The following is a 17,330-nucleotide window of genomic DNA, read 5'->3' on the forward strand; positions in this document are numbered from 1 at the left end:
CTTAATTTAAGAGGTTGGGTTTCTCTTCTTTAAACGTTTGTTGTTTATTAGAATTTAAATATATTGTGGCTAGATAATTTTATTGAGGATTTCTGTATATCTTTATTTAAAAAAAGATTGAGTTGACTCTAACTCATGATGACCCCCATGGGTTTCTGAGGCTGTAAATCTTTATGGAAGTAGGTCACCCCATCTTACTTCCTTGGAGCACCTGGTGGGTTTGAACCACTGACCATCTGGTTACCAGCCAAATGCCTTATCCACTGCACCACGAGAGCTCATTATAATATATCTTTATCCAAAACTAAAGCCAAACTCATGCTATCAATTTGGTCTGACTCATAGCGACCCCTCCTTGGGTTTCCAAGATGGTATTACCACGAAGTAGATGGCAGTACCTTCTGAGGAGTGGGTGGTGGGTTTGAACCGCCAGCCTTCTGGTTAGCAGTCACATGCCTTAGGCACCATGCCACCACAGGTCCCATATATTTATAGGTGATTTGATTTTGAAAATATTCCCTAAAGTACATAAACAGAAATTGTATTATTTTTGTGGAGTACAGAGTTTGATATCATTCTATTAAATCAATCTTATTATGTTGTTCACAGTTTATATATATTGATGTTTTTCTGTAGTTGATAGTCTGAAAGGTTTGCTCCATCTTGAGTCTTTTTTTTGTCTTTCTAATCTAAAAAACTTTGTATCTTGATATAGTATTATTCAACATATAAAATTTAGTGTGTTTTTTTCTTCGCGGATTTTACATTTTACAGCAATAAATAGCCTCCATATCCTATTTAATACATTTTTTGTTTAGAATTACTTTTGTTTTTATTAATATTTGCCAGGCATATGTATCTTTGATCATTATTGTAATTTGGACCATTGTATATCATATTGATTTAGGTATGGCCTTTTGTAAATAGGCAGAGAGGCTAGGGGGACCAGTACAGAGCAAAGGCTTGTGGTGGGATCCAGGTAAGGGGAGGGAACCCAGGCCACGTCCCCCAAGTGGCAAGGCGGGAAAGAGAGGGAAAGGAGAGAAAAAGGCCGGGGGGACCAGGACAGAGTGAGGAGTCAGCTGCAGGGATCCAGGTGAGGGGAGGGAACCCAGGCCATGCCCCACAAAAGGCAAGGTGGGAAAACGGTGGAAAGGAGAGGAAAAAGTCCAGGGGGGCCAGGACAGAGCGAGGAGGCAGCAGTAATGATCCAGGTAATGGGAGGTTGGAGAGATTTCGAACAGCTGTGGGAGACAAACTTGTCTGTTGGTTTGTCCTGCTGTGGAGACGTGTTGCTGTGAGTCTTGAGGCTGTGCCAGCAGTGTTTCACACCCAGCGGGGTGCACATGGTGCACAGGTTTCAGCCCAGCTTGCAGACTCAGACACACTAGGAAGAAGGAAGAGGCCATCCACTTCTCAAAGAATTGGCCAGGAAAAACCTTACGAATAGAAGAGAAACACTGTCTGATACATTACTGTACAACCTTATAAATAGGCCAGAAAGATTGTCCAATACAGAGGAGAAGGATGAGTCACTTAGGTTAGAAGGCTCAAAATACAACTGGAAAAGAGCTGTATTGTCACATTAAAACCAGCCTTACTGATATAAATAAGGTAAAGTTTTTGAGGCCTCTATTTGCTGACATGACATGACTCAAATTGAGGACAAATTAATAGATATTATTAATAATCAGAACATGGAATATAAGAAGTATGAATCTAGGAAAGTTGTCAAAAATGAAATGAAATGAATAAAGATTGATATCTTAGGCATTAGCAAGCTAAAATGGACTGGTTTTGGCCATTTTGAATCAGACAGCCATATGATCTACTATGCCAGAAATGACATGACAAATTGAAGAGGAATGGCATGGCATTCATCATCACAAAGGATGTTTCAAGGTCTGTCCTGAAGTACAATGCTGTCAGTAATAGGGTAATATCCATATGCCTACAAGGAAGACCAGTTAATATGACTATTACTCAAATTTATGCACCAACCACCAAAGCCAAAGATAATGAAATTGAAGATTTTTATCAACTTCTGCAGTCTGAAATTGACCTAACATGCAATCAGGATGTGTTAATTATCACTGGTGACTGGAATGCAAAAGTTGGAAACAAAGAAGAATCACTGATAGTTGGAACATTTGGCTTTGGTGACAGAAATAATGCTGGGAATTGCATGGTAGAATTTTGCAAGGCCAACAACTTATTCATTGCAAATACCTTTTTTCAACAATACAAACGGGGGCTGTACATGTGGATTTCACCAGAAGGAGTACACAGGAATCAGATTGACTATATCTGTGTTAAGAGGCGATGGAAAAGCTCAGTATCTTCAGCCAAAACCAGGCCAGGAGCTGATTGTGGAACAGCTCATATGCAAGTTCAACTTGAAGTTGAAGAAAATTAAAACAAGTCCACAAGAGCCAAAATATGATCTTGAATATATCCCTCCTGAATTTAGAGACCATCTAAAGAATAGATTTGATGCATTAAACACCAATGATAGGAAACTAGAATTGTGGGATGACATCAAGAACATCATCCATGAAGAAAGCAAGAGATCACTAAAAAGACAAGAACAGAAGACAAAAATGGATGACAGAAGAGACTCTGAAACTTGCCCTTGAGTGGAGAGTAGGTGCTTGAACAGTTTCTCTCAGAAAGATCAGCACAAGGCCAGTCTCCATAAGGTGGAGGTTAAAGATGTCTCAAATGTCCAAACTATCGTGCCACTCCATCATTTCACACATTAACTCCTCCTCCTCCTCCCAAGAATTTCCCCCGTTTTAGGGTTCTGTATTTTCCTGTAACACCTCACAAAACCCACAGACACCCAAGGGATTGTCTCACATAGTAGTGTTGGAGGCTGGCAGGCTGGCGAGTCCCAGGTCCATAAGTGGGTCTGGAGGATCCTCCCAATTCTAGGGGTTTGATGTACCTTCATCAGCAGATCAGATGACAGCTGCTGTCCCAAATCCAGGGATGAGATGAGGATGAGCCAAAACACAAAACCAGAGCAAGAGGAGGGTGAACCTTTCCAGGAGACTCACAAGTATACCCTCAAGGAAGCTAAGGGTGGTGATTTGAATTATACCCTCCAGCAAGGCAGGACTCAAGATACATTCCACCTGTATTGCTGCAACAGAAATAACATAAGTGGATGGCTTTAATAATCAGCAGCTCAAGGCAAATCCCGTCACAGAACCGATTGCCAGTCATTATAGGAATGACTACTACCAGCTGCCCAGCCAAGATGATACCTGACCTTAACTACCACACCACCCCAAACAGGCATGGATAATAGGATTTACAGTATGTCTCGGAATGGAAGACAGTGGCTAGAAGGACTACATCAAGATTTCACCACAGTAGTGAAAGCAAATGGAAGAAATGACAAGATAAAAGAGTTGAACAGAAGATTTCAAAGAGCAGCTCGAGCAGACAAAGCCAGTTACTATAATGAAATGTACAAAGACTTGGAGTTAGAAAACAAAAAGGGAAGAACACGCTCAGCATTTCTCAAGCTGAAAGAACTGAGGAAAAACTTTAAGCCTCAAGTTGCAATACTGAAAGATTCTATGGGCAGAATATTGAATGATGCAGGAAACATCAAAAGAAGATTGAAGGAAAACACAGAGTCACTGTACCACAAAGAACTGGTAGATCTTCATCTGTTTCAGGAGGTGGCATATGATCTAGAACCAGTTACACTGGAGGAGGAAGTCAAAGCTGCAGTGAAGGAGTTGGCGAAGAACACGGCTCCAGGAACTGACAGAATATCCATTGAGATATTTCAACAAACGGACATCCCGCTGGAGGCACTCACTCAGTTATGCCAATAGATTTGGAAGACAGCTGCCTGGCCAACTGACTGGAAGAGATCCATATCTGTACCCATTCCAAAGAAAGGTGATCCCACAAAATGTGGAAATAATCGCTTGCAAGTAAGATCTTACTGAAGATAATCCAAAAATGGTTGCAGCAGTATATTGACAAGAGAACTTCCAGAGGTGCAAGCTGGATTCAGAAGAGGATGTGGAACAAGGGATATCATGGCTGCTGTCAGATGGATCTTGACTCAAGGCAGAGAATACCAGAAAATTGTTTACTTGTGTTTTATTGGCTATGCAAAGGCATTTGATGGTGTGGATCATAACAAGTTGTGGATGACATTAAGAAGAATGGGAATTCCTGAACACTTAATTGTACTCAGAGGAACCTGTACATTGACCAGGAGGCTATCGTTCAGACTGAATAAGGGGACACTGCATGGTTTAAAATCAAGAAGGGAGTGCGTCAGGGTTGTATCCTTTCCCCATACTTATTCAATCTATGTGCTAAGCAAATAATCCCAGAAGCTGGACTATATGAAGAAAAATATGGCATCAGGATTGGAGGAAGAATCATTAACAACTTGCAATACCCTGATGACACAACTTTGCTTGCTAGAAGTGAGGATGACTTGAGGCACTTACTGATGAAGATTGAAGAATACAGTCTGCAGTATGGATTACACCTCAATATAAAGAAAACAAAAATCCTCACAACTAGACCGATAAGCAGCATCACAATAAATGGAGAGAAGATTGAGGTTGTCAAAGAATTCACATTGCTTGGTTCTACAGTTGATGCCAGTGAAAGCAGCAGTCAGGACATCAGATGACATATAGCACTGGGCAAGTTGGCTGCAAGGGACCTCTTTCAAGTGCTGAGGAGCAAAGATGTTTCCTTGAGGACTAAGGTGCGCCTGACACAAGCCATGATATTTTCAGTTGCCTCATATGCATGTGAGAGCTGGACAGTGAATAAGAAAGACTGAAGAAGAGTTGATGCTTTTGAGTTGTGGTGATGACAAAGAATACTGAAAGTACCTTGGACTGTTAAAAGAACTAACATATCTGTCCTGGAGGAAGTGCACCCGAAATGCTCCTTGGAAGCGAGAATGGCCAGACTTCGCCTTCTACTTTGGTCATTTTGTCAGAAGGGCCCATTCCCTGGAGAAGAATGTCATGCTTGGTAAGGTGGAGAGTCAACGAAAGAGAGGGAGGCCTTCAACGAGATGGATTGGCATGGTGGCTGCAACAGTGGGCTCAAGTATAGCAGAGACCATGGAGCTGGCACGGGATCAGGTGGTGTGATTCGTTCTGCTGTGCATAATGTTGCTATGAGTTGGAAATGACTTGTTGGCACCTAACAACAACAGCAACAACAACAACAATTTGTAAATAAAGCATACAGTTAACTTTTATCACTCAGTGTCTTTGAGTTATATAGCTTGTTTTTACTCTCTTGTATGTTATCTTGTTTTATATACGTCTTATATTTAATTGGCACTTAAACATTTGTTCAATTGAATTTTACTGCCATGATAATTACGTTTTTTCTTTTTTCTGTTTTGCCATATGAATTCTACTTTATTTGCTTCCTTTAAAATGGTGTTAGTTTTTAAGTGTTTAATTTTATTGGTTATCTTTAAATTCTTAGTTTCTCTTTAACTCAAGATGATTAAAATCAAATATAAAATAATATTATTTGAAAGAAGGAATTTAACAGTCAACATCTTTCCTTAGTTTTTTTGTAAGCTCCTTTGCTCATTTTCTAAACTGTAGTAGTCTGGGTCTTTATCCTACATGTTGTTGTTGTTATGTGCCATTGAGTCGGCCCCGACTCACAGCAATCCCTACTTGGGTTTCTGAGGCAGTATCACTACGGAAGTAGATTGCCCGACCTTCCTTCCGAGGAGTGACTGGTGGGTTTGAACCGCCAGCCTTCTGGTTAGCAGTCAAGTGCTTTAGGCACTATACTACCAGAGCTCCTACATAGTTGTTTTTAAATTATCACTTTTTATACTAAGTGTATTTTTAAAATGCTTAATACAGGGAATGAAAGGGCTAACAAGACCTCCTTTACTCAGTCTGGAAAATAAATTCATTATTTCAGATGGATTATAGATTGTCAGGTCCTGCAGTCCAGAAAAAAGCTGTTCCTGCAGGACTCTAGTTAGTACCTCATCTTCAGCCATTCTTCCCTTCTATTTCTTGGAAAGGGAAGTTTAAAAACCTCAGATGATTACTGGCACTGTTATGCCATGGCACTTTCTGACAAAGGTTGAGCTATTCGTTCTGCCAGTCATGGTCTCAGCAGCATTGCTAAAACAAAGGTTTTTTTTTTTTTTTTTTTACCCTTCTGATTTATGCAGTAAGGAGCTTTGGTGGTGTAGTGGGTAAGGCATTTGGCTGCTAACTAGGTCAGCAGTTCAAATCCCCCATCTACTCTGTGGAAAAAAGATTGGACAGTCTGCTTCCATAAATTATGATTTTCAGCCTTGGAAACATAACGGGAGTTGCTATGAGTCGAAATTGACTCAATGGCAGTGAATTTGGTTTTTGGTTTTTGGTTTTATGCATTGTACTGGTTACTTAGTGCCACTCTGACAGGAATATACCACAGATGGGATGGCTTGAACAAACAGGAGTTTATTCTCTTATAGTTTGGGGGCTTTAAGTTTGAGTTCAGAGTGCCAGGCTCTAGGGGCTGGGTGAAAGCCCCTCATTCTCGGGCTTCAGCTCTGCCTTCTGCTCCCATTCCGCTGAAGCTGGAGGCTTTTCTTCACTCAGCTGCTGGCTGCTGAGGCTGACAAGCCCAAGGTTGACAAGTAAAAAGGCACAGTCCCAATGTTACTAAACCACATGTTGTTGTTGTTGTTGTTATGTGCCATCGAGTCGGCCCCGACTCATAGCGACCCCTCCTTGGATTTCCGAGGCAGTATCACTACGGAAGTAGATTGCCCCATCTTCTTCCGAGGAGTGGCTCGTGGGTTTGAATCGCCAGCCTTCTGGTTAGCAGTCAAGTGCCTTAGCCACTTGAAAGTTCCAGGGTTGGCAGAGCATGGCAGGCTGCTGAACAATGACACGACTACATGCAGAGTTCAAGTGTGCAATAAACTAGAGAGTATTCCCTAAGGCTTCTCCTTATTTACAGGAAGCAGACCACATCCCTAAGACAGCTAGCCAGTCTCATCATGGGGAATACTACATCCAGCTGCCCAGCCACTCAACCAGGCCCAGCTGAGTTGACACACAAAGTTAACTACCACAGTTCCACCCCTTGTCAACTTAGCACCTGTACGGATCTTTAATGGGTGGCATCTCAACAGATCTCCTTCACTGGGTGATTCTAATCCCCATCTTCCTGAGTGGCGACCTCACCCCCTTGTACCGGTGGGCCCCGTTCCTGTACTTCTTGGGCATGGTAGCCCTGCCCCCTCTCTCTCGAGCAGCGGCTATGGCTCCATCCCACTGGCCCACATGAACGAGCAGCCCCAAACTCCAGAACCAAGTTGGTGAAGGTCTGACTCTTTGAAACCTAGGGGGCTATGATGGTCCATCCCCAGAAGCCATGGTCCTGACCTTTGAGGGTGGGGCAGTTCTGCTTCCTGTTTCCTTGGTCTCTCTGCTTCTGCTAATTAATGCCAAAGACAACCCTCTGCCAGAAATCTTCTACCCAGAAAGCACTCAGCTTTCTTGCTCTGTGGGCCAGCCAACCTCCTACTCTGTTTCATGCGAGTCTTTTCTACCATTTAATGCCCAAAGGCAACCCACTCTGCCAGGAAGCTGCCTGTGCAATGGCATCCAGTTTTCTTGTCCGTGGGCTGGTAAGGCTGTTGCTGTCTCATGCTGGTTCTCTTGGCTCTGCTCCTGCCATCTCTCATGCCGGTTTCTCAACTCTGCTAATGCTGTCTCTTATGCCACATACTGGGGTCTGTCTTCTGGGGTGTTGGGGCAAAGATGCATTTCACTCCTGTTTCCACATTTTAGGTATCTGTCAGAGCAGCACCCCCATTCCTGATACCATATTCTGTTCTGGTTTCCTAGTGCCACTCTGACGGGAATATACTACAAATGAGATGGCTTGTAACAAACGAGTTTATTCTCTTACAGTTTGGAGGCTTTAAAAGTCTGAGTTCAGAGTGCCGAGCTATAGGGGCTGGGTGAAAGCCCCTCAACCTTGGGCTTCAGCTCTGCCTCCTGCTCCCATCTTACTGAAGCTGGGAGGCTTTTCTTCACTCAGACAGCTGCTGACTGCTGAGGCTAACAAGCCCAAGGTTGACAAATAAAAAGGCACAGTCCCAATGTTACCAAACCACATGGCAGGCCATTAATTCAAATTTGTTGAAAGTCCCAAGGTCGGCAGAGCATGGCAGGCTGCTAAACAATGACATGGCTACATGCTGGGTTCAAGTGTACTATAAGCTAGACACTACTCCCCAAGGTTTCTCCTTATATACAGGAAACAGACCACATCCCTAAGGCAGCTACTCAGCTACTCACAGTAGATTCCACTGAGTTGATGACCAATGTCATCATGGGGACTACTATATCCAGCTGCCGAGCCACTCAACCAGGCCCAGCCAAGTTGACACACAAAGTTAACTACACATGCATTGTTAAACACGGTAAAACAATAGTAATTGCTCAATAAATGTTGAACTGTTTTAGGCATTTTCATAAGTTCTTTATGCGTATTTTCTCTTTTGTCTTAATAACTCTTTGAGGTAGGTCCCTTCCCCACATTTTATACATTAGGTAGTAAGTGGCAAAGCCATGATTCTAACCTAGGTCTATCTGAAACAAAAGCCTGTGACTTTCCAAAACGTAATACCCATTTTGATTGCTGAGGATTTTCTGCATCTTTATCATATGTTTTAATTCTGATTTTCTGTATTTTTAAGACATAATATTGAATGACCTCATTCGTTACCTCTTCTTTGGAAATTCTGTTGATTAAGAAAGATTTATAAATTATCCACTAATGGATGTCTGTCATCAAGCCCTTCTTAATTATTGTCAGTATAGTACTTAAGAATGTTCCTGGTGTTAATGTGCTTCCATAAACATGGGGCAGTTCTGCTCTGTCCTGTAGGGTCACTGTAAGTTGAAATCAACTTGATGACAAAGGGTTGGATTATTGTAAATAAGATGAGAGTCTAGGTGATTTTTTTTTTTTTAAATACTCTTTCTATATTTTTAAAGCAATAAGCCCATGTTACTTTTACAGTCATAAATTATTGCTTAATGTCACTAGAGATACTATTATACAGTACGATCATAATTATGTTTTTAAAAAATATGCATACACACATATATACACACAAATACTGAGGGCTCGATTCCAAAATGCTAAGGGTTTTTTAGTCTGATTAGTTGTAGTAATTTTTTCTCTCTCCTTTTTTTTTTTTTAACATTGTATTGTATATTATGTCATAATTTGATACTGGGAAAAGAAACCTTTCTCAAAAGAATATTTGACAGCTGCTCAGTTTTATGTTAATTTTTCTGGTAATTATTAACTTAAATAGATTATTTAGCTATATGTAGTTGTTGTTGTTATGTGCTGTTGAGTCGGACCCGACTCATAGCAACCCCTCCTTGGGTTTCCGAGGCAGTATCACTAAGGAAGTATGTTGCTCCACCTTCCTTCCAAGGAGTGGCATAGTATACATAATTTTTAAAAAGTGTTTTAATGTTTGTAATATTCATTACCAGGCCTAATTTTTTTACTCCTTTCTGCATTTTTATCCTTCTGATTTTATTGTTTTATAAATTTGTTTATATTTTTAATTTTAGGAGCCCTGGTGGTATAGTGCCTAAAGCATTTGACTGCTAACCAGAAGGCTGGCGGTTCAAACCTACCAGCCACTCTTTGGAAGGAAGATGGGGCAATCTACTTCCATAGTGATACTGCCTCGGAAACCAAAGGAGGGTCACTATGAGTCAGGTCTGACTCAACGACATATAACAACAACAACATTTTTAATTTTATGTATTTAAAGGATATTATAGGAATGGTGGGTTTTTCTTAGTCCTTGCATGTCTGAAAATGCCTTTTCTTTGGCTTTCCTAGGAAAGTAAATTAGGTAGACTCTTTTTTTTTCTTTTTATTGTGATTTAGGTGAAAATTCACAGAGCAAATACACTTTCCATACAGCAGTTCACATATACTTTGTCTCATGACGCTGACCACAATTTACCACAATGCAACATCTCCCCTCCCACTTCCTCCTGATAGTTACCTCTTCCCTGTGTCCATCACTCCATGCACTCCTATCCCCTGAGCTGTCTCCCTGTGCATAAATAGCCCTTCTTTCTCTCATGCTTGTTCTCTCCAAGGAGTGTATCTACCTCAGGTAAATGTTCAACTCATATGCCTGTCTATTGTTTGGCTGGAAGCCACAGGTTCAATTCCAGACCTGAAGGGCAGCTAGGGGCCATAGTTTCAGTGGTTCCACCAGGCTCTATCGGGCCAGCAAACCTGTTCCCGCTTTTTTTTTTTTCCCCCCAAATGATTTTGAGTTTTGTTCCACATTGTTTTCCCTGGTAGACTCTTTCTTAGAACTTCTTAGAACTGTGAAGATCTATTTTTATATTTTTCTCCCCTGAGCATTTCATGTTGAAGAAAAGTCTGCTTTTTGTTTGTTTGCATCCTGTCTTCTTTATGTCCATGATACCTGTTTATCCTGTGTTGCTAGGATGTGTCTAGGTAAAGAGCATTGTTCTCTTTTATGTGCATATAGCTGATATATACATACATATTTACTGGTTTTGTTCTTTTTTCCTTTTAATTACTGAAGTTATACAAGGTCATTGTAGAAAACTTTGAAAACAATAAAGAAGTGTTATGCATTAAATTTGGTGCCAGTGAAGCATCAGTTTTATAGTCTTGACAGATTCATTCATTCATTCATCAATTTTGTCTTTGATCAAGAGATTTTTTTTCCCTCCTTGTAAGTAATTTTAGATGATCTTAATGGATATAAACATATTTTAAAAATCCTGACTTTTTGGAAAGTTTTAATAATTTCCTTCATATTTAAGCTAATTTCTTGAATTTGTACATTAAGAGATCTATTGTGAAATGAAAATTGAGAATATATTTAGATTTTAAAACAAAAAAATTGCAATTTCATGTGATCAACATTGATTGTGAAATTGTGACTTATTTTGAAAATCTTTTAAAAGGTATAACAGAGAACCAGGGCTATATTTCTTATTTAAATTAATATATTTTAATATGTACATATGAGAGAAAATAAACTTATGAGAAAAGTAGGAACTTATAACTTATTATTCAAATTCTACATTAATTTAAGATCATAATTTGTTTTACATATGTACTGTTTTTAATAGAGATACTCTTTAGACTAGCTTTTTAAAATGTATATTTTATATTAGGTAGGTTTAAAAACTCTCACCTGTTAATGAAGTTTATAAATTTTTTGAGGGAGATTAATGAATTTAAATAGATTATGTAGCTGTATGGCATATAATTTTTAAAAAGTGTTTTAATGGTTGTAATACATTAACAGTTAATAATAAGCATACATACACATCCAAACTAAATCAAACTCAACTGCTGTTGAGTTGGATCTGACTCATAGTGACCCCTCCTTGGGTTTCCGTGTTGCTGTCACTGTGGAAGTAGATTGCCCAACCTTCTTTCTGAGGAATGGCTGGTGGTTTTGAACCACCAGCCTTCTGGTTAGCAGTCAAATGCCTTAGTCACTATGCCACCAGAGCTCCTTATATACACATACATACACACTGTTTTTTGTCTGTCTGGAGTACAATCATGACAAAAAAATGGTTTATTGCTTTGTTGTATTCAGTTATGTAAATTAAGTTTTTTTGTGGAAGAAAGAAAACCAGTTTGCTTTTGGAAATTAGATGTGCTTTGTTCAATTAGATTTTTAAAATAAAGTAATAACTATTTTCTTTCCTAGCTCTGTGCCTGGTTACATGTTAATGAAAGCTGTTTTAGGCAATCCTCAAATTGTAGTTCCATTGGACTTCAGGAGACATCTTCTTTGAATGCATATGTAAAGAACCTAGTTCAAGAATATATTAAGTCTTCTGCTTGGGAAAGTAAGTCTGAGATCTTTTTGTTTTTTTTTCCCCTTGAATACTTAATTGTGCTTTAGGTGAAAGTTTACACAGTGAATTAGTTTCTATTCAAAAATTCATACACCTGTTGTTCCATGGCATTGGTTGCAGTCTTTGCAGTGTGTCAGCATTCTCCCCCTTTCTTCCCTGGTTCCACATTTCCATTTGTTTGGTTTCCCTGCCCCTTCTTGCCTTCTCATCTTTGTTTTTGGACAGATGTTGCCCTTTTGGGTTGATTGTTCTAAGGAGCACAGTCCTCACAATTATTGTTTATTTTATAGGCCAGTCTGTTATTTGGTTGAGAAGTAACATTTTTACATTAGAAAGGTAACTTAGGACAGTAGTCTTGAGGGTTCTACCAGTCTCTCTCAGACCAGGAAATAGTTTTTATAAATTGGAATTTTATTCTATGTTTTCTACCTATTTTAACTAGGACCTTCTATTGTGTCCTTGGTCAGAATGTGTGGTATTGGTAGCCATGCACCGTCTAGTTGTTCTGGTCTCTGATTGGAGGAGGAGGTGACTCATTGCTTCCTTGAGTGTTTAGTTTTCTTCACTCAGCTTTGCTTTGGACAGGAAGAGACCAATAGTTGTGTCTAAGATGGCTGCTTGTAAGCTTTTAAGATCACAGACACTATTCACCAAATGTGGATGTAAAACATCTTTGTGTACTGAGCTGTGTTAGTTGGTCTAGATGTTCCCTGAAACTATTAACATAATTTTTATGGATTGATATAACCAGAATATTTACAAAGAATTTTTATTAATTTTTCAGATGAAAATTGATGCTTAATCAAATGTTAGGTGAAATAATGTGAATGAATAATAGAATATAAAAAATACTGTTTCTTGTACCTTATCTGTTCCAAATATGTAATATAGTATATATGTTGTTGTTGTTGTTATGTGCCGTCGAGTCGGCCCCGACTCATAGCGACCCCTCCTTGGGTTTCCGAGGCAGTATCACTACAGAAGTAGGATTGCCCAACCTTCCTTCTGAGGAGCGGCTGGTAGGTTTGAACCGCCAGCCGTCTGGTTAGCAGGCAAGTGTCTTAGCCACTATGCTACCAGAGCTCCCAGTATATATGTAGTATACTATATTACATATTTTCAGAAACTAGTAAGTTGTCAAAGTAGGAATTAGGTAATAGCCTTGCTCCACATCCTACATTGGTGAGTAGTGACTGGGGTCTTAAAAGCTTTCAAGCGGCCATCTAAGATGCAGCTAATGGTCTCCTAGTGTTGGAAGTGAACAAAAACGCAAAACAAAAAGGGGGGGGCATTTGGAAGCAATCAGCCATGGGACACAATGGCCCTTGAGACCAGAAGAACTAGATGGTGCCCGGGTGCCAATGCCAACCACTCAGGAAAGGATCAAATCTGGAGACGTAGATCAAATCTAGAGTGGGAGGGAAAGCATGGAACAAAATCCAAAAACTGAATGATGACAAGAATTATTGGTCAGATGATATCTGATGGGACCTCCAATACTGTGGCCCTGGAATATATTCTGTGCCTGGAATAAAACGCACCCCCAGGGGCTGGCTCTCAGCCCAGTAGTTAACAAGATGTACACGTAGACCACTCAACCCAGGATGACACACCCACATACTCTATGGTAATACATCCCTTAGAGCAATAGACCATGGGGCACCAGAGGACCAACATTCAAATGGAGGAAATGCAGGACAAATGGGAGTGCATATATATGAGGGGCATGGGGGGGGGTGTTACAGGGTAGGGAGGGGAGGAAACTGGGTTGGGGTTAGATGTGGTAAATGGGGAATGAAACTAAATGTACACATAACGTTGAATGTAAAACAAGCTCTAAAAATTAAAAAAATTAAAAAAAAATATATCTTTCCCTTATTGATAGTCCAAAACATTAGATTTCTCCCCATGGCTGTGGATGTGGATGTTTGACTCTCCCCTGGAGTCAAAAGATAGCTGATTATATGATTGCTAATGAAAATACAGGGAACTAAATTGTGTATTTGCAGTTGATTTCATTTTAGTCTTTGTTTATGAATGAATTTTCAATATAAAATGTGGGATATAAAGCATAATATAAGTAAACGTGTTTCAGAGAACAAGTTTTAGCAGTTCACATTTATAATATTTCTAAGTTAGCCTGCTGAGTATTTCTAAAAAATACTAGGATTCAGATTGTTTTTTCATATAAGCAAATTTTGTATTCATGGCAATTAAAGGGCATTTATGGCATTTAAGAAAGCATATCAAATGAAGTTCATCCTTTTGAAGTTCCTTTTGAACTGAGTTGTCCTATATATGGATGTTTTTAATGTTGTGTCTTCTGTACTATTTCTGTAAGTTTGCCATAAAAGCATGTTAAATTGCCCCCTAAATAATAAAGTTTTAAAAATATTTTAAGTATTTGAACCACTGGACAGCTAAAACTTTTATTTAAATTTTTCTTGGGGAGTGGAAGTGAAGAGTATAAAATATAGCAATATACTATGAATCAGAAAGAGAATTTTCTAGCCATTACTTATTTTACTCTGGCTTTCAGAGATGGGAAAATACTTGTTTTATTGGTTAAGCAAGTTCTATCTTCCAACACCAGTTCTAACTTAATTTTTATGATCAATGCTAAGAAAGTCATAATGTTATTAGTTTAATTTCATAGAGAATGAAATGAAAATCTCAGAGAGCTTTATTGAATTGCCCAAGATTTCACAGCAAATAATTGTTGTTATGTGCCGTGGAGTCGTACCTGACTCATAGCAACCCCTCCTTGGGTTTCCAAGGCAGTATCACTACAGAACTAGATTGCTCCGTCTTCCTTCCGAGGAGTGGCTGGTGGGTTTGAACCGCCAGCCTTCTGGTTAGCAGTCAAGTGCCTTAGTCACTATGCTACCAGAGCTCCCGAAATTCACGGACAGGTCTGAGACACTGAAACCTACATATGCATTACATTTTCTTTCTGGTTATATTTTAGGGAAGACTCATCTTGCAACTGAAGTACTAGAATTACCTTTCAAATGGTCACCTTATATTTAATTTACTCTTGTATCCTCTGATTGTGAAATTTTTCTGTTTTTCCTAGTGAAATCTTTTCAAAATTTTGATCTTGTACATTCTTCTCCCCCTTCTTTGTATACATTCAGTTTAACCTTTTGTCTTGCAGACAAATAGAAAAATTTCTTTACAAGGCCTATAAAGATCTTCCTGGCCTCTCCCATACCTGTTTCTGTAGTCTCATCTTTAGCAATTCCTTCTCACTTTGTGTACCCTAGCCACATTGGGATTCTTCTGTTTCTTGGAATAAGGCATGCACTTTCTTCACAAAGGACCTTTGCCATAAGCTTCTTTATGTCTGGAATGTTTTTCCTCCATCCAGCTCATTCCTGCAACTCTGCTCAATTATAGAAACAATTCATAGAACCATTTCCTTATTTGCCAGAGGAGAGTATGTCCTCCTAGTGTACAATCTCCTACCATAGTGTACTTCTCCTTCGTAGCCTTTACTACAATGATAATTTTACATTTCTTTGTATAGTCTTTGTTTAGTGCTTTTCTCCTATACTTACTGTAAATTCCATAATTTTAGAAACCATTGTGTCTTTAGCACCCAGGTGAGTGCATGGCATGCAAAGATTTGTTTTATTCATGTTCATGATGTGTTCATATTTAAATATGTGTAACATTTATATATTAAACCCACTGCCATTGACTGGGATGTGACTCATAGTGACTCCACCTTGGCTTTCTGAGTCAGAATCACTATGGAAGTAGATTGCCCAATCTTCCTTCTGAGGAGTGGCTGGTGGGTTTGAACCACCAGCCTTCTGGTTAGCAGTCAAATGCCTTAGGCACTATGCCACCAGAGCTCCTAATATTTATATATTCCTTGTTGTTGTATTATACATGATATAATTATTATAATAATTATACATATTTAAATATATATAATAATGAGCCATGCTTTCGAGTTTTCTGCTGTATTTCATCTCAGCTATGTTTCTCTAATAGTTCAATAGTGATGAAGTACAATCATGAAGATATTTTCTTTTGACATACCATCTTTGGAGGATTTTATTAATGCTTTGAAACCTTAAATATTATTTTTAGGAGAAAACAGCTTTATGCCTGATTGGTTTGAAGCCAAGCTTCTTGCTTTGATGATCTTACTGGCTGTAGATGTGGAAGAAATGAGGAATCAATATAGGTAAGTGCTTCTAAACTTGAAAGGAAAGCTTAAGAAAAAGAAAAAGCTAACAGGTTTATGGTGTGTATTCAGATTTTAATAAATGGTGTAGCATATTAAGGGAGAGTTTTAGAACATTGGCAATATATGAAAAATGTTTTAAATTACTAGGAATAAGGGCATATTGGTACTTTGAGATGGGTAAATCGTTCAATTAGAGAAGATTAAAAAAAAGCTATATGATAATCATTGGTTATAATATTAGAACATGGGTTGAAAGATCCTACTGTAGGATTTTATAAAGAAATTAAATGGATTTGACACCTTTGTAAAATGTGTAATTAAAAAAAATTATGGTAATATAGGTAAAGCAATCTCATTTATATTTTGAGAATGTGAACAGATCAATTCTACTGTAAAAAGCAGCTTCCTTTGGTAGTATATTTGCATGATATACAGTTAGTTTGATTTGTACCAAATCTCTTTTCTAGGTAAAGTTTTCATGCTGAAGTTAATCTATTTGATTTTTCATAAATCTTTAATTGTGCATCTTTATATTATTTTTAATGTATCTCTTTTCTTTGACTAGCATACTGTTTTTTTTTTGTATTATGGAAGCAGGTAGTAATAAAGCTCTTAGCTTTTTTTTTTTTGGATACAAGATTTCTTTCATACTTGTGCCTGGAGTTGAGTATATGTTCTTCCCTGTGTTTCTTCTCTAGTTAATTGCTAGCTCACTGAGAAAGCACAGGCTGAAAGATCAGTAGGAGGATTGGAGAGAAAGATCAGTCCTGATATGTGCTAGGTGTCTTGATCATCCATAAGAGTAATTTTGTCTAGTTGAATCACTTAGTTAGCCATTTCCATAAATTAGAGATGAAAAATAATTTATTTTTGCTTTTGAAATGCTTTATTTGGGCATGTCTTTTAATATCTAGTGAAAAGCGGAGAATACAGAATATATTAAGGATATTCTTAGATCCTCTTCTGGATGCCCTTATGAAGTTTGGTACAAATGCCTACATACCTTTGCTGAAAACTGACAGATGCCTCCAGTTGCTGTTGAAGTTATTGCATACTTGCTTGTTGAAAGTTTCCAGTACCCAAGATGGTGAGGATAAATGGTTTCTGTTGGTTTTTTGCTTGGTATATCATTAATATTTAGAATAAAAGGATATTTCTACTGTTTTGAAATACAGAGCATCCTTTATTCT

The 17,330-nt window shown here is 38.7% G+C and overlaps 1 protein-coding gene across 1 annotated transcript in view; it reads left to right on the plus strand.

Moving 5' to 3' along the window:
• Positions 1–17,330, plus strand: part of TARBP1 (TAR (HIV-1) RNA binding protein 1) — a 201,182-nt gene that overhangs the window by 83,101 nt on the left and 100,751 nt on the right. Inside the window, exons 10-12 of the mRNA XM_042780644.1 lie at positions 11,789–11,930; positions 16,041–16,137; positions 17,055–17,227. Coding sequence (XP_042636578.1) covers positions 11,789–11,930; positions 16,041–16,137; positions 17,055–17,227 — 412 coding nt within the window. The remainder of the gene's footprint in view (positions 1–11,788; positions 11,931–16,040; positions 16,138–17,054; positions 17,228–17,330) is intronic.

This window comes from Orycteropus afer, unplaced genomic scaffold, assembly GCF_000298275.1.
Source record: "Orycteropus afer afer isolate SDZICR_OR568_19922 unplaced genomic scaffold, OryAfe1.0 scaffold00050, whole genome shotgun sequence".
NCBI classification, from domain to species: Eukaryota; Metazoa; Chordata; class Mammalia; order Tubulidentata; family Orycteropodidae; genus Orycteropus; species Orycteropus afer.